The 24411-nt window shown below is 41.8% G+C and overlaps 1 protein-coding gene and 1 long non-coding RNA gene across 2 annotated transcripts in view; one reads left to right on the forward strand and one right to left on the reverse strand.

Moving 5' to 3' along the window:
- Positions 1-24173, reverse strand: part of LOC131355945 (cadherin-2-like) — a 92712-nt gene extending 68539 nt beyond the window's left edge. Inside the window, exons 1-2 of the mRNA XM_058394567.1 lie at positions 23933-24173; positions 22364-22472 (exon numbers count right to left, since the gene is read on the reverse strand). Coding sequence (XP_058250550.1) covers positions 22364-22472; positions 23933-23989 — 166 coding nt within the window. The 5' untranslated portion in view covers positions 23990-24173. The remainder of the gene's footprint in view (positions 1-22363; positions 22473-23932) is intronic.
- LOC131355946 (uncharacterized) lies at positions 12328-22164 on the forward strand. The gene is made up of 2 exons (XR_009204962.1): positions 12328-12542; positions 20832-22164. It is a non-coding gene; the product is annotated as an uncharacterized LOC131355946 (long non-coding RNA).
- Positions 24174-24411: the final 238 nt, after the last annotated feature.

Raw genomic sequence — 24411 nt, forward strand, 5'->3', positions numbered from 1 at the left:
TTGGTACTTTGAGTAGTGAGCTGGACGTGTGGGAGAAGTGTGGGTGACAGCTGTGGCGACCCCAGGATATCAGGAGGACCCTCAACCACAAACATTTGTGTTTTTGATCGCCCACGTGTTACCCTACGGCCTTCATGATGAGAAGCCGCTGCCATTCCAGCTAACAGCTGCGTCTAGCCTGAGTTTGAAAAAAAAAGAGCTGGGTAAACAAATTAGGGTGGAGGAGTGGAATAGATAGCCGCTTCTGTATATTTAAAACCTTGCTGAATGTTATTAATCGGACTGAAGCCTCATCATTTGACAGACTAAACCAAATAAATGTGCAGAAGATCCAGCCTTCTTTCATTTCCCAGCATACTGTGACCAACATGTGTGATCAAATGAATACTTCCCCCTTTGATGGGTAACATGATAAACCTTAGGGGCATGTTAAACCCGTTGCAAAGACCTTGTCTGGATGGGATTACAATCCAAACTCAGGAGCCATGTCATGACATATGCTACACTCAATCAGGAATTCAGGATGGATGTTCATTAGATAAAGACAGGTTTCTTTTGATTGGACCAAAAGGAGCTATTCATGTCATATCAATACAAGGACATGCAGCAGAGCAGCTAAAGAAGAGGCAAAGGGAACAGGGACTCTGAGGTACTTTCATATACTCAAGGACAGGTGTGTCCTAGCTGTGAGCAACAGTTTGGGATCTTAGGGGAATTTATTTTTTTCCAACCCCCTCTCCTGCTCGTTGATTCCTTTTAGTGCTCAGCTCAAAGTGTGGGGCAAACTGAGCAGCTCCTCTGCTAAGATCATTACACTGCTTTTTATGGTCCCCACCAGCCCAAGCACCATCGCGTTTAATGAGGGACACTGTCCAGCCCCCGATATTCTCTCTTTTTACAACCTCCATTCCCCCTCCCCAACTTAACAACCCACCGTGGAGTCCCGGCCACTACCCAGACATCTGGCTCCTCCATCTTGCATGCCGGCCTAATGGCCAATTACCGGCTGCGCAAAGGGCCGTGGGAGCAAAGGCGGATTTATCGTTCAATGCATTCCAAGCCGAGATCTTCAGTCCATCACTAGCACATTAAGGCCTGCCGTACGAGACAGGAGGCCCATCAGGTTTAATTTGCTTTAGCTCTACTTGAAAATGGCTATTAAAGACTCCCCGCACACCATGATAGCGTTCATATTAACTGAAAGCAGAAACGAGCCTCTGCCTCCTCGTTTAGCGTCTGCAATTACCACTGTCTTCAGAGGACGGCCTTTAAAAAAAACAGCTCAAGTGCTCAGAGAGCAAGGGTCAATACTTAAGTTATTTCCAAGTCATGCATTTTTTATAAACTAATTAACGTGTCTTTTAACGTTGCTTTAATTGTACTTCACTCTTTGAAGGAAAGATAATACTTCAGACGAATTACCTCGCATCCGAAGTATAGACTTGAATGATGGACCTCGACAGTGACGAGCTGGTGTGTCGAAGGAAGTTGAAATGTTTATTCACTTTAATGTAATACGGAGAAGGATCGGTGATCAGTAACACAAGTCTTGTTCGGCTGCCTGCTCCCTCGGTGTTATCAATGGGTTGTGTTCGATCTCGTCATGAATTATCTAAGACATCTATGTGTTTAAGTTGTTATTACTACAAATGGTCGGCGGCCTGACATGGATTACAAGCCCGGCTAATTGGACTGATTTATGAGAAAATCTAAACTCAATGTAGAGCCTTAATTAACTGAATCCTGGAGCACTTAAGAAGCCCACATGACATAATATGAGTACTCATAGACACTAGTGTTCATTTGGTTTCCTGCTTCGTAATTAGCTCGAGTCCCACTGCCAAGAGAGCTGGAGGGAAATTCAAGACGAGAGCACTCTGTTGCCCGGGACAACCCGCTGCTTTTTCCATATTTCCAGCGACCTGTGTGTTGCCTCGCGGCGCGCTCATCAAGCAGAAGGCTGGATGTACGAGCAGCCCAGTGCTCCTACACTACAAACACAACAGTGTTATCCATGTCAAATCCATTGCACAAAGCCTGGGGGAAGTCCATATGGGGCCAATAGATGCTCACTCTCTCTTTCTCTCTCTCTCTCTCTCTCTCTCTCTATCCCACTCTCCTCTCTTTTTGCTGAGCAACTTCTCCTGGGAGGCCAGTAAAAAAAGAGCAAAGCTACAAGCTCATCACTGACACACACAACTTGTGTTATGTTTCTAATTTCAGTCTCACCTGGTAGCTTTACTGTGCTAGCTTTCATGCAGAGCTTAAAAAGACATGAAGCAGCCTTTTGTTTTTACTCACCGGAGATCTGGAACACATCAACAATAAACATTCAACAGGCTGCTGCTACTGATTTAACTAAATTATTTACAAAATGTTTATTATTATCAACCCCCCCCCTTAATTTTACACTATTTTTAGACTATAATTTGATGTTGAATTTATTAAATTAAAGGGAATGTTTAATTTCAAATTTAAATATTGTATATTCTAATTTAAATATGTGAAATGTGCTAAATGGATAATGAAATAACAATAACAATAAATAAAAAATATACATACATTTCCAAAAATGGGTGATTAATCTGTAACAAGATTAAGCTTATGTGAGATGAAATGTGATGATTATAATAATAATAATAATTATTATTATTATTACAAATAATTATTAAAACTACTAATACCTATTATTTATTTATTTATTTATTTATTTATTTATTTATTTATTTGGTTTTGTTTTCTTGTTGTGGTTGTTGTTTGTTTCAGATTTGAGCTTAGATTTTTCCCCCATCAAGTTAAATGCCCATTTAAGGGCAATCAGCTACGATTCATAGCAACTCACTTTCTTGTTGAAAAAGCAAGCACACAGCTTCCATCTCCCCCACATTTTCTCATCTCTGGGTTAAAGGGTCTATACATTTCATGTCTGCCAAGCAAAGAGGAAATCTTTTCCTTTAAAAAAAGGAACTCACTTCCAGTTTCATGTTCACTTCTGTTCAGTGCTCCTTACAGCACGGTGTTTTATAGTGATGATTTCATCTGCCTGCTAAAGTGTGTGGAACACAGCAGAAATGCCATCTCGACTGAGCTGTCGGCCGATAAAACGACGACGCCTCGCTACGTCTTCCACCCCCGTCATACCGACACCGCATAATTAATGTTTTTAGAGCCTGAGAAAGGTCTCGTAGTCAGCGAGCCATTTGCTGTCAACAGAGAAAAGAGTGCGATGAGATTTGCATTGACACCTTAGAGCTTTTTAAGCGCTTCCCTGCAACAGGTGACTTTTGGACAATTAACACCTGCGCTCCTGTCGGCCCCTCCGCTGCGAGAGGATGAAAACGAGCGTGCCGAGGTGTTAGAAGCTTGCTTCCACCCCATTTATAGGGTGGCTATTATCCACCCAGGCATGGGGAGCCAAAGAATAACGATCAGCGAAGACAGCTGAAAATAAACCCCTTCACATTTCAGCACAGATAACCTGCCGAGAGATCGGCTCACGCTCCCATACACATCCAGGTGTTAGTCGTGACTGCTAACACACTCTACCTGTGCTGATTAGAAAAAAAATGCAGAACAACCAGAACATAAGCAGTGTGATTTCATTTTGTTTTAATGCCACGGCTATGCAAACAGGCCACCAGTCAGTAGTGAGAAAAGGTGGAAGGACGTCCCACTGGGAAAGCAATACGTCTGAAGGTCAGATCGGCGATACGGCCAAGACGCTTATTCGTCCTCGAGCGACAACGAGCCTTTTCATATGGGCTGCTCCGAATCCTCACAGAGACCCATTAATCTGACGGGGATTGCTGCATACATCACAAGCTTTCCCACAAGCTTATCCTTTGATTACTCAGAAAACAAAGCCCCAACAATGTGACAGGAAAAAAAAACAGTTTATATATATATATATATATATATATATATATATATATATATATATATATATACACTTACCCAATAACTGCCTACTCTCACCTGAGACACGATCTTTATTTCTCTCCATCAGTCTTCACTCCTTGTTCCACTCCCTGCTCTATCTCTCCAGTGACAATGTCTAGTCCAGTTGTCACTTTTTTTTGAGAACAGATAAAACTGGAAGTGACAAGCCTGGCTTCTTCTTCACTCTCTCCATTTTAAGAGTCACGTAGGACTTGTTAGCAAAAGGCTGGCTAAGGAGTCTTCATTCATTCATCTGCCTGCCACTGAATGACTCCCTTAATCCATGCAGTTTTTCCAAAAGTTCAGGATGAAAAATGTATTTAGCCCCAAAATGAAAAAAAAAACTTCCTTGGCTTGTGACAGATGATGTCTAAAAAATGTCAAAAATAAGAGATGTGAGCAAAGCAAACATTATGCTTTGTAATATTTGATTATTATTATTATTATTATTATTATTATTATTATTATTATTATTATTATTATTGCCCTTTGGCGATGTGATATGGAGGATGTTGGGTTAGGTTTAGATTTAAGGATAAGCTGTTAACTGTAACTGCTCTTATACCAGCTGTTCAGACACTACTTACAGCTGCAAGGCAAATCAATATCATATCGTTTCTATGGTAACGGCTGTCTTACAGTGGCTCAGTTTGGTGGAAGTGGAAGTTTTCAGTGAGGAGACGCTTATTTATCACTTTATGGAAGGAGTCTCCAGGGTCAGTGCTTTGGAAAGGTCTGTAAGTTTTCCATTACTGGAACGTCTACCCATCCCTCCATCCTGCCATCCATCACTTTCTACATCCATCCATCCTTCCATCTTGTCATTTATCCAGCCATCCATCCATCCATCTATATATCCCTCCATCCACCCTGCCATCCATCCTGCCATCCATCCATCCATCCATCCGTCCATTTATCCATCCATCCATCCATTTCTTGTCCCACTTATTCTACACAGGGTCCCAGGGGATTTGGGGCTGAATTTCTCAGGGGACACCCAGGACCCATCACACACACACACACACACACACACTATAGACAATTCAGCGAAGGCAATCAGCCTAAAAACCTTTCCTACAGTCTACAAAATTAAGTGCAACACCGTGCCTCAAGCCCACACAGGAAAGTCTTCAGAAATAAAAACGTCAATGTGTTTTTTCTGTAACTTGACAACATAGTTGCTTTTTTTCTTTACAAAAGATGAAAAGAAAACCAGGTTTGTGAGGGAATTTTTTTATAACCGCCACAAACACAAATATGTCATAATATGAACATTTTTCATGGCCGATCCAGAGCGTTAAACAATCATAAACAGATTAGAACAAGTTAGAAACTGTGGTGATATTATAGGAATACATGGCTTCAGGATGTGCTATTATTGGAAAATAATCAACTTCAGGGCTGTAACAGTGACACAGTTTCACATCTTGACACAACATACCATTTCTATGATTTCATTCCTCATATAAAACAGCAGTCTGTAGAAAAGTTTTTTAAATTAAATTCACATGAGGTCAGCACTTGATATTTCAGAAGCTTGCACTTAGCAAATGAATATTCTGTCAGCGTTTTTGCTCCATTTTATTGTAATAAATCATAACGCAAACAGGAAAAGTAGAAATATGATTGCATGAAACTATTTTGGTCTCAGGTAACTCCCCCCCCCGTGTACAACTCAGCAATTAAAAGAAAAGAAAAGTAGAAGTTGTGTATCCTAAATCCTGCCATTTAAGACAGATTTGGCTCAAAAGCCTACTGCTGATGTTCACCTCCTGCTACGATACGGATCCATTCACAGAGCCGTGATGAAGCCAACATGTGAGAAAACACGAGCATGATGCTGTGCCTGTAACGAGTGATTCAAGAAACAAGAAAATGGCTGAACTTTACTTCATATTCTACACATTATGTATTCCTCTGTGTTTGTGTGTGAAGATCAGAGGGTTTCTCATGGAAGAAAATGCCTCAAGACTATAGCAACAACAAAATCTTTCTTTGTTTTTATTCACGATGAAAGGAAAAAAGAAAGGAAAAACGAAATGCAGAATAAGAATTATTTTAACTTTTTTAAATCTGTGATGAGGAAAAAAAAAAAAGTCCTTTATGTTCTGTCCAAAATCTGCTGAAATTAAGGGCTCACTCAAAAACATAAATAAATAAATAAATAAATAAATAAATAAATAAATATCAGGGGGAAAAATACAAAAAAAATTGATCTAATTACAAGAGTAAATAATGATAATAATAATAATAATAATAACAATAATAATAACAATAATAATAATAATAATAATAATAATAATAATAATAATAATAATAATAATAAAAACAAAAAATAAGTAAGTAAAGTTTAGTGGATGCTGGGTCTAAAAAAGTATGGAATTAGAAAATAATCAATGACAGTGTAGTGTTATGTTTGATGTGATCACATTGAGTTCCAACCCTGCAGTTGATTAGGATCAAAATGAACACAGACACACATACACCCACACACACAAACACACACACACATACACACACACACCTTCACACATTACACCTAGTCTGCATTTCACTCCAGCATCCCAGTCAAGGCCAGATCAAGGTAAACAACTTTGCTTGAGACTTCAATTTCCACATGGATTCTAACTGAACTGATCAAATCGCATGGAAAATGATGAAATGCTTCATAAATTCAGGGAAACAGCTGTCTCTGATGCACCTGTCAGTGCTCTCCGAGTCAAGATGGGCGGAGTAACAAAGTGTAGAAATCCACCGGTGGCTGCACTGCCTTTCCGCAGCACAATGCCTTGTTATTGTGCGACTGACCCGAGGCCTGAGAGACAACGAGCTGACTGTTGAACACCCGGAGAAAAACAAGGCTTTCACGTCGGAACGGCGGCCCACCAGCAGCTGTCATTTCCCTCCACTTATTCAATTTGCCAGCGGAAATTTAATAGGCCGCACAAGGAAAACCGCTCATTTACAAAAGCTACAAAGCCTCATAGGCTGTAATTATGAGTGCGGCAGAATTTACGAGGGCTCCGATGCTCTGTGAACTACATGCGCCGACTCGGCACTCGGGATCTAGCCGACTTTCCGGCGCGACTTTGCTTGCTTATGCTGGCGTTCCTTTCACACACACACACACACACACACAGAGAACGATATTAGCACACAGGTTGAAAAAGCTCATGAGAAAAGCTGAAATAATCAGCTATAAAATCTGTCCCTCTCTATATTAAATCCCCAATACCCACACGGCAAATCTCCTCTATCCGCTCGCCGAGCTGTGCACTTCAACCAGCAAAAAAAAAAAAAAAAAAAAACGGCTGGGGAAATCAATTCAACCGAGCCGACATGTAAGCACTGGTTTTCCGAGATCAGAAAGCACCCTTTTCAAACGTTCAAGTGGAAACAACACCCGATGCACAGTATCTCTGAAAAAAAATAAATAAATAAAAAAAATAAAATAAATAAAACCATCGTCAGGGGTTTTGATGGGTTTTCACACTCACGCTCTGTGTAAACAACATGAGATCCAAGTCTGAAAAGTATGCGTGGCCTGTGAGTGGGAAGGAGGGTGGGGTCATGTTCCTTTGTGGCCTCCCACGAAGATGAGACAGAAAACACACACACACACACACACACACACACAGAGAGCTGAATTCTTTCCACAACTGACCCACAGCAAGACTGTTTTTTTGTAGCCTCATAAACTATGAATTGCTCATTGTTATGACTGCACTTCAGCAGAAGATATAAGCAATAAAACACTTGAGGTCATGCTGTCGTAGGAAAATAATCAGTGAGATGGTGTGATGCAGCTACTTTTCTTATTTTCTTATGACATCATCAGATCACGTAGTTCTTAGAATTATCTTACAAATATTTTAAACGAATATCACATCAAATTTTTTTTTATCCATTTATAGCTACATACAATCGTGTAGATCAGGTAATGATGCAGGGTTGCCAGGTCAGCAGTTTTCACATGTAACTGAGCTACTTTTAAACTATGGGGCAGTAAAGAGTAATGAGGTTTCTGTAATAATGGAGGGGATACTGGTATGGAGACTGGGTTTCCATGGTAACAGATTAGCAGGTCACTCCAGGATTGTTGCTAGTTTCAAGTGAAAGATCATATGGTATATTCGAAAGCATTTTCCAGCTATTAAAACATAATAATAGTTTACTCATAAATAATTTAGAAATAAAGAATTTCCACTTTACTGAATGATTGTGTTCAGCTGGTATTTTATTTATAAAAGCAGATTATGTTTAGAATTTCTTCTATATAGTGAGTTAACTTAAAATGCATAACAGTGACAGGAAAACATGTGTTTTAGACACAGGACTGGAATATAGTTAGAGTTTTTGGCTAGTTTTTAGCTAGTGTAATTAGTCATTGGGCTAGATCCATGCACGATTTTTAGCTAGTGTTTGGGCTAGTGTAAATGCTAATTTGGCTAGTGTTTTGCTAGTTTTTGAGTTAATGTTTGGGATAAACTTTGGGCTTGTTTTTTGCTAGTTTAATTGGTCAGTGGACTAGATTTGTGCTACGTTTTTAGCTAGTATTTGGGATAATTTTATGACTAGTTCAGTTGATCACTGCACTAGCTTTTGGGGTTGTTCTTGATTCAAATGGTTTTGCACAGATCTGGCAACCCTGGTCCATGAGACACATTGCTGTTCTCACTTATGTTACAGCAACACCAAGCACCCAGTCCTCTGACTACGGAGTTCCTAACACTTCCAGAAACATTAAATAAACGCCTCCTTAATGAATATTTCATACTTTAACGATCCTGTTAAATAACAACACTTTTTAAAATCATTCAAATGCAAGTTGTTACTATAGAAACAGTAGTGAGAGCTTAAAATGCTAAGCTATAATAAAACGTATCAACCCTTTCCAGTAATTCATCTACACTTTCTACACTTTTACCAGCGTAGTGACTCGGCTGCTATTCACTTCTGTTTGTTCAGCCGTAGGGAAAAAAAAACGTGTTCGTAAATTCTGTGAGCGAGTCTCAAAGAAAAGAAACTATGCTGTCACCTAGGTGAGCTTTAGAGCTGCTCAAACAGTCAGTCACCGAGTCCAGACGGCTGCTCTCCATGTCAGCAGAGCTACTGCCTGAAACAGAGACCAGGCCATGAAGTAAGAGAAGACAACTGCTACTGAAGTTTTCCAGCCTCACCTGCAGCCTCACCTGCCAAAGGTTACCATGTGTGTACTTACTTACAGAGAGAGAGAGACAGAGAGAGAGAGAGAGAGAGAGAGAGACAGAGAGAGCGAGGGAGACAAAGAGAGAGAGAATAAGAGAGAGAGAATAAGAAAAAGAGGGCGGGGATGGAGGCAGGTTGTGGCGATGACGACAATGGTAAGATTAAGAGAATAAAACAGATCATCTGCTGTACAAATCCATCTTTCCACATTTTGTCCGTGTTCATTCCCATTGCCAATTGATCCATGTCTAATCTAAGCAGCTTCACTAAACTCATTTGATGGCAGGATCTCTAAAGAACCAAACATGGACATATGAGTGGAGCCAAAAGCACTGGACAAATCATGTGATCATCACTGCATCATGATTTCACAGTAAATAAATAAACACTGTAAGGCTGTACTACTTTAAAAAATAATGTGCAAAAATAGAATTTCTTGGTTCAAATTTTGGCCTTTTTCAATAAAAAGATTTTCCAAATGACTACTCAAAAAATGTAGTTCTTCAAATTTCATTCACATGGAGAAAAATAAATAAACAACATGAAATTAGACTAGCTGAATAATGATGGTCAGTTAGTTAGTTATTGTTTTAAGCAACAGCTAACTCGTATAGTGGATACTCCACGTAGACCAAATAAAACAAATTAAGGTGGAGTTTTCTGTAGTGATATTTATTTGATTGTTTGTTTGCTTGCTTGCTTATTTATCTGTCTATCTTGTTTTGTTTTTGTTTTTTTGTTAGTTTGTTTTTTTGATAAGGAGTTTTTTTTTGATAACAGCTGCCTGTAAGGTAACGCTTTCAAAAACTGCAAAGTCAAGAAACAAGGAAAGAAAGACAAAAAAGACAGAGAAAGATCTGCACTATCCAGAAGATGAGTGTGTGCGTTGGAGGAGTGGGAGTGGAGTAGGAGATGAACAGAGAGAAGGCTTTGCATCCTTAATGAGCTGGATGTTTCCATGTCTACCATCGCCAGGTCGATCAAATTACCTCCTGGCGCTTTGCTGTGCTCACAACCCAATGTGTGTATTACGTTCCATAAACAAGGACAATTACGCCGTTTCCTCGCTCCGTGCAGGAAATTCGACTGCGAACACGCAGGGGTTAGGACAGTACAAAAATCAACAACCATCAACAAGCGATCGTGAAGGAGTTTGTGTGTCGTCTTGAACTGCTTATTGCACTGTTAAACCTGCCTCGCCTCAAAGTGGCCCGAGCCGGAGCAGTTAGCGTGGGCCAAGAGCCGGGCTTTAATTCAGGCCGTGTCATGTTTAGTGGAGGAGGAGAGGAACGACGAGGCGACCCGTTTTAGATTTATGTTGTCATTTGGGTCGGTAAAGGATGTTAAGCAGAAGCAGTGCCCCTTCTGGCTAGATGCCTCCTCCTGCACTCCAGACCGTAATTGGACCGTACACATACCAGACCATGCAGATGTGGTCTATCACGGTATCCTGAGCTAGTGTATATTTGAAGCAGCTCTCCAAACACACACACACACACACATGCACACACACACACACACAAGCTTGTACTGTAATGTTTCCTGCTCATGGCTTCTGGTTTGTGTCACAGTAAACACTGATGCCAGCAGAGCTGATAGGAGGCCCAGTGACATCAGTGTGTAAGATGGAGGAGTTTTTCTTCACTTGGCGCTCTGGAAACAGCAGCTGGTCAATCAATAGAGCTAAAAAGAGAACCTGGAGATGACCCTGTATTCTAAATACGGGGAATATCCAATTCTCGATTCTGATTGGTTTGAAAGGTTTCTATAGCAATCCAATAAAATTGTTTATTACTTAAAAAAAAACGAAACAAAAAGGTGTATTGTGATGTCATATTACCATAAAATCGATATTATATTATATCGTCATTACAGCGTTACTTTTCATTACAGTTGCTCATGCTTTCCTTCCCATCTTCTGTGCAACTCAGCACTGCTGTAAATTAAAGCTTGCCCTTGATGTGTTCTCTCCAGATTTAAATAAATTAAATGAAATGAAAGATCACAGAGAGGGAGGCACTGACAAGTGAGGTCTTCAGAGCTGGGGATGAAGCTCCTGGAAACTTTCCAGCACACACACACACACACACACAAACACACACACTCTCACAAGATCTTCTATTACATAAATCAACGTGATGTTCTCTGTGTCTGGTGGAGGTCTCCGACTCGATAGCCTCTCTCGGAGGAATTAATGGAGGAGCAACAGAGTAACTCGTCCACCTCTAACTCGTCGGAGCGCTAGACATTGCTAGACGACTCGAGGGAAAGAGAAACGACTCGGCCCAGAGCGACGTTATCTTCAGGTATCGCTCTAAATCCTGAATCTGGAGCCCCATCAATTATTCTCCATCAGTCATTTATCTGGACTCAGAGTGACAGAGGAGGTCAGAGCTGAAGGTCGGAAGGCCAGCATGAACCATCCATCATGGAAGAGGTAGGAGGAGGGAAAAAAACAGAGATGGGCAGACTAGAAAAAGGCTGGAGACAAAAGAAAAGAGAGGAGGAAGAAGTATGTGTCCGTTTGGAAATGCAGCTGTGAAACCCAAGCCCCGGGTGGGAAGTGTTTGATCGCTGTTTCTCTGCCTCCCAGGGAGGAAGCAGACCTTTGTTCGTGTGGTTACAAGATCAGGGTCAATTACTATCATCTACCACTTTCACCGTCACCTCCATACCACAGCTAAATCCATCAGGGCTTGAAAATGGAAGGGGGCTTTTTTTATTTATATATATCTAATTATTTCACTAGCACTGTGTGTGTATTATAATGTACATGATCTCACTCATTGCATGATTTTATCTTCTACTGTCATCCTGCATTCCTTGAGATTCGCTACTTCAGTGGATCATTGTGTTTTCTTCCCGTTTCCCTGCACCTGGCTTGCCTCAAACAGAAAGCAATTACCTGATGAGCTGAATCAGATGAGTGGGAGAAAGACAAAAAAAAAAGTGCAGGGATTGAGAAATCACAGCACAGACCATTATTTCTGACCTCCTCCTCCTCCTTCTCCTTCTCCTTCTTCTCCTTCTTGTTCTTTTCCAGGTGATGAGCTCATTGTTGATTTATTATGGCAGCCTGTGTCCTGCAAGTGTCATGCATGGAGCTCCAAACGCTCCAGGAGACAGGCGGTGCCAGCGTGGAAACCTGATGCCCTGATTCAAAGAACAAACAGTCGTGCCAAAGAGAGCCACACCCTGCTCCGTACACGTCAAAGAAACCACAACTAAAAGAGAGGAAAAGAATAAGAGAGAAGGATTTGCTGGTTGAATTGTTTCCTGGTTATGTGTTTGACGAAGGCTTCGGGTGGGGAAGAAGAGCTGATCAACAGCCTACACGATGAGCAACTGAGACGTGGGGGGTGGAAAGGAGAGAGCAACAGAGCAAGACACAAGAGGTATGGAAATAATCATAAAAGTGATATATTTTTATACACCAAAGCACTCAGCTGCTAGATCAATCGAAGCAGAAGGGTTAAGACGAAAGAACAAGAAGCCCCCAAGACAATCAGCCGGGTGCAAGATACAGAAACATCACACAGCACAGGGTTAAAGATCATACATGAACATCTGCGAGGAGAAGAAGCTGGACGTTCTGTATACGCCAAATATGAGGAACCTAACTCAGAGTAGTAGAAAAATAACAAAGCTCTAACAGATCCTGTGGGACTTCCATATCTGGACAGACAAACAAGTAATAGAGGAGAAAGCAGGCACAGTGATAATAGACAGAAGAGGCAATCCCAAGACAGAACGAAGCTGGAGAATTACCAGGAAGTGGACCTCACGAACGCTGAAGGTTAAATGCAAGGTTATCCCGTTAATGACATCAACATTCAGAGCCGTGAGCTTGGCCGCTGGAGATAATCCAAGATATTTACATTCGCGTTTACATTTTCAGCATTTTGGCAGACGGCCTCGCTCAGACTGACTTCCTGAAGTCTCCATTAAAAACACAACAGAAACTTCATTCAACGTGTTGCAGGAACCAGTGACCCTGAGATTAAGGTCTCGTCTATACAATTCCATTATTATTTCCATCAGCATTTTCAAAAATATCCCTGTCCACGAGAAAAAGACGACTCGATTGAGCATGCCATAATAGTGCTAGCATGACGTAAACAGCCATTTATTTCTTTGTCATGTCACACTCCACAGCGGTGGTTAATGGTTCATATGAAAGTAGACACTCAGGGCTTTAAGAATTTTGTAGTTTTTGTACATCCGTGTACTGAGCTATCATACACACACCCACACAAATACATTTGCCTACAACTTCTGAAGCTATAAGCATTAAGACCATCTTGAGCAGCACTTTGTTTGCCCAGCTAATGAAGGGCATCCCTGGACATTATGCACTACACATCAATTCCACTACCTTTCCCTTTATTATTGAAGTGTCCTCCTTTCTAAATTGTCCTTCATGTGATTACATAGAAAGGAAGGTAGAAATCTTGCGGTGTAAAGCGTAACGAGAAGCACAGAGATGGACCGAGCAAAAAAAGGACAGAGAATGAAAGAGCGTGCACAGGAGAAAGAGAAATAGAAGAAGAAGGAGCTAGAGGGGTCCAAATAAAAGGGACATTGAGTTGCTCGGTGGACTGGCAGCTCAACAACGGCAGAGCAGTGCATACTGGGCCTCTTTGTAGAGGAGGAGACACAAGATCAAGCCAAACAGCCTTCACCCCTCACAGAAAGAAAAAAAATAAGAAGAAGAAGAAGAAGGAGCGAGGAGGGGAAAAACCACCAGAAAAAGAATGAGGAGGAGAGAAAACACACAAGGAAGCTTTTTACTAGAATAAACATTTCTCTGCAAAGTGTTGATCTGCTGTCTGCCAAGTGCCAGGCTGCTCTCGCTTTCTTTTGTCTGCCGCTTCCCTCCCCCATCTACATTGACTGGAGCAGAAAGCCAGGTCAGCACTGCTATTTCTACTCCCTCTCATTAGACGTGCAGGTCGTAGAACTCTCTCTGCGCAGCAACATGAAGGTAAATCAAATTCAGCCCGCAAAAATGTGGACTAGGTTAGCACAGACCCTCGGTGTGCCTCTGTGTGAGAAGGAGGCAGGTCTGTACAAGAAAAAGCAAGCGAGGCACAAATGTGGCATATCAAATGTTCGTCCCATGATGCCGTCCCCTCCTGCGGTGACACAGGTGCATTTCACAATCATATACCCGACAAAGAGGCTTCATTTTCATGAGCAGACACTACAGCTGGAAAATGACTGTCATCTCTGGGTGTACAAAATTATGGCTTGTGGTGAGAGCAGCAGAGATTGAGTGAGAGTGAGAGAGTGAGAGAGAGAGAGAGAGAGAGAGAGAGACAGAGAGAGAGAAAGGGAGCAAGAGAGAGACAGGAACTACAATAGAGTGGAGTTCAGATGTTGCCTCTTTTTTCGATTTTGATGCGGAGATGGCTAAAACATGTGATGGATCATGTGAAATTTGACCAAGTGGCAAATGGAGAGGAAGTGAGTGAGCAGAGGATGGTTGAGGGGGTTGGGGAGGGGGGGGGTCACTTGATAGAACTCTCAGCGGACACAAACCTGCCAGCCTTGTGGGCCGAGAGAGCCGAGGCGGGCTAATTATATGCCAAGGGCAAACAGGCTCGCACCCAACAACAAAAAAAGAAGGTGAAGTAGATAAAAAAACTGTAAGGTAGAATCTCATTCGACTGCCTAATGTCAGTGTCACTCACATTCTCTGCTTCCGATAACGAGCTGAGAGCCAAGAGAGAAAGAGATAGAGAGGGAGAGAGAGAGAGAGGGAGAGCGAGAGAACACATGGGGGGAAGAGGCAGGCTAACATTCATGCTAACAGCTTTATCAGTAGCGGGACATTCCAAACGTCCTGTGCTGCCTCAACCCAGGCAAGACACTGTCCAGACTGCCTGCTGTGATAAGAATGCAAAAGCCAAGGTGGTCAAACATGAATAAAATAATAGCTCTCACAGCTCGGTAAAGGTCACTGACCTTAAAAGGAGCTCACCAATTAGCCGCACTGGCTATGCCACTCTCAAAGCGTTAAGGTCTGGCCGTGTCATGAATACGTGGTGCTGAAACACAAGGGGCACCCAAGCTGCCAAAAGGTGATACACTCAACTCTAACTGTTAAAGGTGTACTGAAATAACTGGGTGAGAGGACAACTGAGGGACCATTTCTTTTCTGTTGCAATTATGAAAATTAAAAGTAAACACAGGCAAAGTGACCGACATTGTCTGAATTTGTGAATTTCTTCCATCCAGCTATGAATTTTCTGTATCCTACACATCCTATCCTGGATTCTCTCCTGGGGAACTCAGGGCACAAGGAATGGGACATGCTGGATGGTGTACCAACCATCGTAGGGCACAATCACACACATACTCACTCACTTCAGACAATTTATGGAGATGCCAATCTACCTAAAATGCATGTTTGTGGACTGAAGGAAGAAAACAAGAGTACCCAGAAGAAACCCTAACCTGCAGGTATGAGGCAAACCCGAAGCCACAGGGTCATGCAGGACCTGGAGTCTAACCAGTGGACTCAGAGCACAAGGTCGGGGACACTCTGGGCAGGGTACCAACCAATCACCGGACACAACTGCACACACACTCACACACTACGGACAATCTAGAGATGCTAGAGTACCCAGAGGAAACCACAACCCCAGTTATGATGCAAACCATGCAGTTTATCCAAAATTTGCTAATTCTATGCTGAAAAAAGCCTCAATCTTGTTACTCAAGTGCAAAATGCTCTTTGTTTGTCAGCAAAGAAACCACTTAGTACATTTTATGAAGGTAAATTCATACCTGCATGGTACATTTTTAAGACTAAGGCTAAAAGACACCCCAATCCTCAAGACACCCATTTTGTATTTATTATATACAATAAACAATCTCACAATAAGCTCATCTTTTGTTTAATAGATGCTTCAACAAAAAATTATACGGCTGTCGTTGCAGACCGGAGTGACTCGATACATGTCCGATGACCATGAGTTCAATACCCTCAATAAACTACAGCCTATAAAAAGCACGTCTCAAAGGGCCGATGTTTCCGTGCTGTCTTTACAAAATATCTGGAATAATATAATTATGTGAGACATAACTTGTTTGAAAAGACATTTCAAGATCCACCATAAATCAGCGGCTGTACTTTATCCCGTCAAAACGCAACATCTGTCTTTTTAAGGGGGACGAAATAAAAGACGAGTACATAAAGCCATATGGTCTATTGCTGTAACTTGTTCCAAATGTTCTCTTCTTTCTTTTTGGGGAAAAAATACAGTGAAGATTTAGACTTAAACTGTCAGGAATCAGTGTCATGATCTCCCCATCGGTCTATAAACAAGAGAGTGGCAATAGACTACAAACAGATGAAAAATATCGTCTGAATATTCATGCTACTTCATGAGTTTCTGATGAAAATCACAATACATGAATAATGCATTCAGTACAATGATCATCGTGCAATGCAGACGTGTTAACATAGTGAGAGACAAAGCAGTGACACATTTAACAGGCACAATTAAGCTCTGCTAAGAAAGACAAATGGTTAAAGTCATTAGTTGTTAGGTTTTTTTCTAAAATAAACCTGACAAAAATAGAGCACGTTTAAACCTTCAGGAGACATGCAAAACACAACGTAATGGACGTCAAACATGGTACAGGATGGTAGAAGCAACAGAGCGTCATAAATGTAGCCACAGGAATGTGACGAGGATTCGTCACGACACTGTCCAATGAAGACACAGAGCCCTGATTCTACACATCCATCAGCGGGATCTTTTACCGACATGCAACCTTCATTACAATGTATTGATCCTCCTGTAGACCATGAACTCATCAATTTGTTCCCTTCTTTTCCCTCAAGAAGTGAAAATCACACCTTGCAAAAAAACAAGTGCAGTTAGCATTTCTGGCCCAGAAACCCTAGACATTGTGGCCTGGATCAAAAAAGAAACATTTCCGCAGTCAGGTCATTCTTCATGTGTGGATGTAAAGACAGAAGAGAATGAAGATTTAACCAAAAGGTGGAGTGAACACAATAAGAAGGAGGGAGCAACTGAGATCAGCTACTGAGTCAGTGGCTTTATTGGGAGCTGTGTGAGCTGAAGTCATGGATCTTGTTTCTCCCTGATGTCTTACAGCGTGTCACATTTGGAATCAAAATCGAATCCATCTCCCGCCGATACTGCAGTTGTTTTTAAGCGGCAGGATGTGCAAGGCCACATGTGCGCCATCCGTCTTCTGACAACCGAAAGCCTGACAATGCTACACTGCAGATCCCAGGCCCGATTTGATCAGGCCCTGAAGTTACCATTTTTCCCTCTGTAGTCAAAGCATAGTCATGTCATTAGACAAGGTCTCGGCGTTATATGATTTAAGGTTGCTCGCTCATCTGTAAAACCAAACACATGCTCTGTAGGATGAAAAACATGCCTCGAGGGCATGAACCTAGAGCCAGATTTACAGGGACTAGGTCATAAGGGTCATGCTTGGCCAAACACTATTCTCTAAATAGTCTAAAGTGGTTCAAGGTGTTGCAGGAGCTGCTGTAATGGTGCATGCAGACATCCCAGAGATCCTTAACTACCCTTCATTGAGCCAGAGATGGAAAAAATTCAGTGGATGGTGATGCCACTGAGGCTGAGACTCTCCGCTAAATCAGGTCCACGGACTGGCTTAATCTGGAATATGTGTGGAAATGCAGTTCCTTTTTAATCCATTCACATTTAATGCAGTGGGATTAAGGGAACAATTGGTGTTTCTGGCCATTTGCATTAGTAGGACTCATTTGGGTTGGAGCAGAATGCCAGTGTCTGTAATACCATATTAATTAGGAATTATTCTGGAAGTTGTTTTTTTTTTCTGCTTCTTTCCCACATAATACATTGACTTAAAAAATTGGTATTTCAAACTTTTTTACATCTGTCTCTTAGTGTTATAGACACTAAAATGATATCAAGACCAACTTTTGACGGAAAGCCTAAGACTCGAAGGAACTGTTTCTAGACAACATTTGGAATACTGACATTAAATATATGCACTAAAGTCAAAACAAAACATTTTGCTATCTGTTAGCTATATTGGTAAATGTATTGGTATATAAAACAATTATCATATTGTAGGCCACAAGTCAGAGCTAAACTAATAAACAAATAAGATAAAATAACATATAGAGTCCAGCTGCGAGTGAGTGCCTCTTGCATGAGACACTATTTACTTCGGTTGTTTCGACAAGATTGTGAAGTCAGTCAGCTGTGGCTTCCCACTTACAAATTTGACCCCAGTTGCGAAGGTCTCATGCTCACCAAGACCACTCTCTCTCTCTCTCTCTCTCTCTATATATATATATATATATATATATATATATATATATATATATATATTTCTCTTTTGTCTTTTCCCTCTCTCTCTTCGTCTAAAAACACTGGAAATCCAGTGAGCAGGTTAGACTCCGCATTCTGGCCTTTTCGTCATGCCAAGAAACGCTTCATTAGCAATAAAAATGCAAGCAGTGGAGAAGAGCAGTGGAGGGCGAGGAGAAATGAAAGCAGGATGGATGGGCTTTGAAGGGAATGGGGTGGGGGAGGTGGTGAAGGATGCTGGGTGGCGCCTTGAAAGCGTACGACGTTCAATTAGGCTTTGGGGAATATTCATTAACCCAGTTTTAAGGAACGGATAGTCATAATGGCCGGGCTGAATCACGACGCCATGGGTAAAAATGAGAAAAGGCTTTAAAAGGTAGGCCATTACAAAGCATCAGCCCTGCATCAGGATCTATTAAAAATAGCCACGAGGAAACCTGCTGCAAAGAGCTGTAATGGAGTACATTTAAAGAAGTAATGGCTCCCTCAGCTTATCAACTATATAAAGAATGAGATAAGCTTATCTGGAGCTTTTGATGGTGCCTTAAAGCTTCTAGTAATGGTGGTTATCTGTCTGAACAGACGTAACTCATACAGAAAGATCTCCCTTCTTTACTAAGATATATCACCCTCTCTACGGTTTGTAATCGTTTCCTAAAATTTGTAGCCTCTGTGACGTTATTCACATCAGACTATTCAGAGTCTACATTAGCCACGATGAGGCCATGAATATTCTTCTGCAACCAAAAACAGCACCTCGCCTCTAAAATCCAGGATGTCAAGAGATATGAGCAACATGCATCAACGTACACGTGTTACATATTTCCAGACTTGCTCAGCCATGAGTGCTGAGGCCCACGTTACAAAGCAACAAGCGGTTGCAGCACGAGTCAGTCCAGAGTTATTTCAATCATTATTTACAGCCTCGAGGCTGCAATTAAGCAAAGTAATGAATGTGGCTGCCCCCCCTCCACATACCCTCCCTCCCCTGACCACACCATTACCACCACCACCACCCTCCTCGCACTAGCCTGGCATGCTATTAATCCTGCCTCACCCAGCCATGAGTGCCTTGCAAGAAAATGAAAAAACAAAAAAAACTGCAGACATAGTTAGAAAACACATGCAAAGCAATTGATACGTCCATAATAAATTTTATCGAGTGGAGTTTTATGAACAAACTCACACAGTAACATGTGACCACTCTGATCAAATGCCATGTTTTTTGCAGAAATTGCCAAGTAGAGAGAGAGGCCTCTCGCCGGGAGCCGTGTCTCATGAAAATCGGCACCCTACAGGGGGCTGCCATTAGCGGACGGTGTTTCATTAGCACGGTCTCTGGCCATTAGCTTCCCCGTTGGGCTGTGCAACATGCAGAAAGGTAGGGCAGAGGAGACCTGGTGCTGAATTATCAAGGGATTTTCAATGGGATAATAGGTTGGGAGGATGCTGAGCCTTGCCCAGGAACGAGGACATTGAGCACTAGTGGCTTTGAGCCTTGCTTATTGGCTGATCTTCCAAACCTTGTAGAATGCAAAGTGCCCCCATTGGAGGAGACTCAATGGTGGGGGGTGGAGTGGGTTGAAAGGGTAAAGAAAGCAAATGGTGACCTCTAACCCATGACATTATCCTTCCCCTCACTCTGTCCTTCTTTCATTTTCCATGGCTCATTCGAGCACCCCTCCCCCTCTCCCCTTGCATCTCTTCGTCTCTCTGAGAGACTACCTCACGCTCTCCGTTAGCATGTGATATCTGTAGCCAATGTGTGAAATCCAGCAGCAGCTCCCAGAGCCACTCTGTTCTCTCAGACGGGGGCTCTAATCGAATGCAAGCCCACAGAAGGAGCTAACACCATGGTGAGGGTTCTCTGAGGCAATAATTACTGGCTTTGCTTCATTTGGTCGCAGCACATCAAAACACCATCAAGCCATTTACGGAGCAGCTGGATATGGGCTTCATTCACACGTTCATTTAGAACTGTCAAGAAATCATTGAGAGAGCATTGTTCCAAGATGGTGTAGCTTCTAAAACGAGGAGCGTTTGAGCCCTGAGGGCAGAATTCTTGTTTCTAATTAAAAAGCCACTGGTTGTATGCATATAAAATTTAATTCTCTTTCCCGGTGCACACCACAAAAAAAATCACTAAGGATCTGAATCATTTAACATGGTCTCACTCTTGCACCAATTGGTGTGAAAGCTTACACAAGTTCAGATTTAGTGATCCTATCTCTTCATTTTTTCGAATTCTTTCCATTTCTTCATGAGCCTAGGTTGGAAATGTCTCCGTGACCAAACAGGAAGTCATTTTAACGTGAAATTCTTTTCTTCTAGAGCCTTATAAGACCAAACAGGCTGCAGTTACCCAGGAATGGGACACTGGCTTCATTTCCCAAATGGCCATTGAATGTCTCTCAAACAGTAGACGCATTGGACACGCTCAGCGATCATAAAAGCTCCAGAAGTCATTCGGAGATGTTTTGCGAGCTTGGGGTTTTTAACGACTCAAGGATGCTCCTCAAGAGAATAAAAGAAAGGAAAGCTTTTTTCTCCCCCAGACTGATTTGACAGGTACTTGTGAGTTGGATACATGTCCTTGTTTTGCTTTGATGTCTGGAAATGTAAAGGTGCATCAGTGAAAACTGTTACGATTGTTATGTTATGAGACATGTGGTTGGATTATGTTTCATTTTCCATTAAATTATAAGAAATTGTATAAAAGCTAAGTTGCAAATTTGTTTTTAACAATACACAAAACTAAATACTTTTCCCTGGAAGTGTACCATAGCTTGTATTAAACAAGAATGAATAAAAACCCTAGCTAACAACATGTTGCTAGCTAACAACAACTAAGCTGATATACTAGCTAGTTAATGTGCAAGCTAGCTAACATACTAGCTTCATGGCTGCTACTCAAACCAGGGAATTATACTTGATTAACTCATCACTTGATTTACGTATTTCATCATCGTTAACGATCTTGACGAATAAAAAACCACATACTTGAGAGCTATATCGCTGCATCTCAAGTTTAAACCAAGATCTAAAGGAAAGAAACGTGACTCTTCCTCCAACTGCTGACAATTACAAAGTTCAATTTTACAAGCAAACCTGAATTTGTTTAAGCTGCTTTCCCCCCATTTTTTCCCCATTGTTTTTCTCCTTGGCAGGGAAGCAAACAAAATTTGTTTAGTGGAAAAAAGTGGAAACTCTGCAGGCTTTTCAGAGAAACTGGATTTCTTTTTTTGTGCAAGTCGGTGATTAGAAGCAGAGCTTGAACTTTTATTGGTGTACAAACCAAACAACATGGCTTTTAAGCCCACATAACAGTGTGCCTAATTGGTTAAACATGTCTGAAGCTTGTTTTCACCCACCATAGATCAGAACCACACGTGGAGCTGATGTGATACACACACACACACATACACAGAACACCTATCAAAATTCATTGACATACATTTTCACAGCCACATAAAAAGGTATTTGATAACTTTTTCTCTGAGTAGCATGCAAACACACACAATTCTTATAAAAGCTCCAGTTTTGACTGAAATAAAAAAGAGTGTCATTGTGGGGATCAGCCAGATGTCCCCACAAAGACAATTTATCCTTGTGGGGACATTAAATCAGGTGGACACACACACACACACACACACACACACATATACATACATACCAACACAGCACCATACAAACAACCAACACATGTTCAAATACCAGAAAGCATATCTGAAACACTGAGGGGTTTTTTTCTGTTCTGAACACATGCACTTGAAAAAACACACACACACATACACACACAAGCAGGGCCTTGATCCCACAATAAGCTTTTGTGTGCTTTGTTATTTGTTTTTGATTTCTTTTACCGGTTAGAAGTGGCTGCCCCTCCTGTAGGGTTTCAGGCATCGGTGCATCATAGACATCTTCAGAAAAACCAGGCCTGCATGGTACGGAGCTTCTGCCTTCCGTGCCAGTCTGCAAAAAATTACAGAGTGACTCATCAGTGCACAATTAACATTCCCTAACCCGTGGCCCTTAACCTTTCAACACACATGCATACACACACACACAAACACAAAGGCAGCACCTGTTTTATAGCGGGACAGTGAATGCAATTAGTCTAATGAGGCCGGCGAGGTTAAGTGTTCTACTGCGGAGCGTGGCAGGAAACGAGAACAGCGGCCGTTTTGTTTTCCACCGAGCTTGTGCGAGGGCCAGTGATCGATCTGCAGCATTAGATCTGCCCACGGCTGTTTGAGACGGAACGGCTCCAGTCTGAATAGTGGCCTCAGTTCAAAAAGATACAGGACTTGTGAAGTGTTTTCTTTCAAAGACACCCACAAAAAACTGCAGGATTTGAGAGTCTGTGCATGCAAACTCCTCGCAAACTTCTCAGTGCCTTCGCTGACCCTTAAATCAAATTTACCCCCCCCCTCCCCACCAACCCAGCACCCCCCCCAATCCCTTACAACCAGCACCAGTCCATAGTCTTAATACAATTGCTGTTGTGAGGGGCCCTAAAAGAATGCGAGCTCCTGAGCAAAGACAGCATCACAGCTATTCATGCCACTTGCGCTCTTTCAATGCGTGGAATCTCACCGAAAACAAGGCGAGTGAGAACAATAGCTGGTAATCACTGAGTTACCAAGACACCTTACACACTGAGAAACTCCCTCAAGATGTGCTTTCATTATTAGCAATCAGACAGAATGTAAACAGGAAAAAAAAGTGGATCAGGGAAAAGAAAGATCTGAAGACTGGAGGACAAGTCGTAACCATTTAACCTGCATGGGTTTAGTGTTCTTCTTTTTTTTTTTTTTCCACAAGACTTTTCTTGTTATTGTTGTTTTGTGTTTGGTGTTACTTTGCTGTGAACGTGTAATAGAAATCCATATATACTCACGTATGCACTAATGTTTTATTAAAAGCTGTATTATTAACCCTGACAACATTGAAAATGTATTATTATTATTATGATTATGATTATTATTATTCCCCACTGTGTCAACATAAACACATCATTTCCATTCAACTGCCCATGCCTGTTAAGTTAAAGCTCGTCAACCTGACGCAGCTCTCTCAACATCATAACTTCATTCATTAAGATGCATATAGTGCTCATTGTGCTGCTCTGAACAACTTTATAATAGTTCAGAACACACATATACACATACTATACACATAATAAACACACATATATAACATGACGCGTTAGGAAAAACAGAAAAGTGCGCGCAAAAAAAAAAGGAAAGAGAACGCGCTCGCGCTAAATGCAAATAAAAGTTACGCACTCGAAAACGGATAAAAAATAAAAAAAAAACACGGCACGCGAGAGGTGGCGCGTGATTTCTTTGCGTATTTTGTATTTAGTGCTCGAAAGTACGCGCGTGCTCTTTAACACGGGCAGCATAAAGGAGCGGTTACATTCACGTTACCTGGAGTGCTGTCAGGAGGAAGAGCAGAAGCGAGCCCCGGCCTAAGCTTAGCTCCATTGAGACACTTTTTTTTCTCGTCCTTTATTTGTTTCTATGTCCGCTTGAATTCCGTGGTTAATATCCTGCTCGGTTTTTAGAGGAGAAAAACGTTCCCGGTTAATGCGCAAGCGGCAGCGGCATGAAGCTCTCCTTCCGCCCGTGTATCCGCTCTGAGCGCCTCGCTGGTACTGAGGCTGCGACTCCGTTAGAGAGGGGAGAGAGAGAAAGGGAGCACACACACACACACACACACACACACACACACACATCCCTCATACGCCCCCTACCGGCTGCTCCGCTTTTTTTTCAATGCGCAACTTCTGAACACTTCTTTCTTTCTTTCTTTCTTTCTTTCTTTCTTTCTTTCTTCTTATGGTAATGTTCTCCGAATAATTAAAAAGTACCCATCCTTCTCTTCTCATTCCTCTCTTCTTCTCACT

The sequence above is a fragment of the Hemibagrus wyckioides genome, linkage group LG07 (assembly GCF_019097595.1).
Source record: "Hemibagrus wyckioides isolate EC202008001 linkage group LG07, SWU_Hwy_1.0, whole genome shotgun sequence".
NCBI classification, from domain to species: domain Eukaryota; kingdom Metazoa; phylum Chordata; class Actinopteri; order Siluriformes; family Bagridae; genus Hemibagrus; species Hemibagrus wyckioides.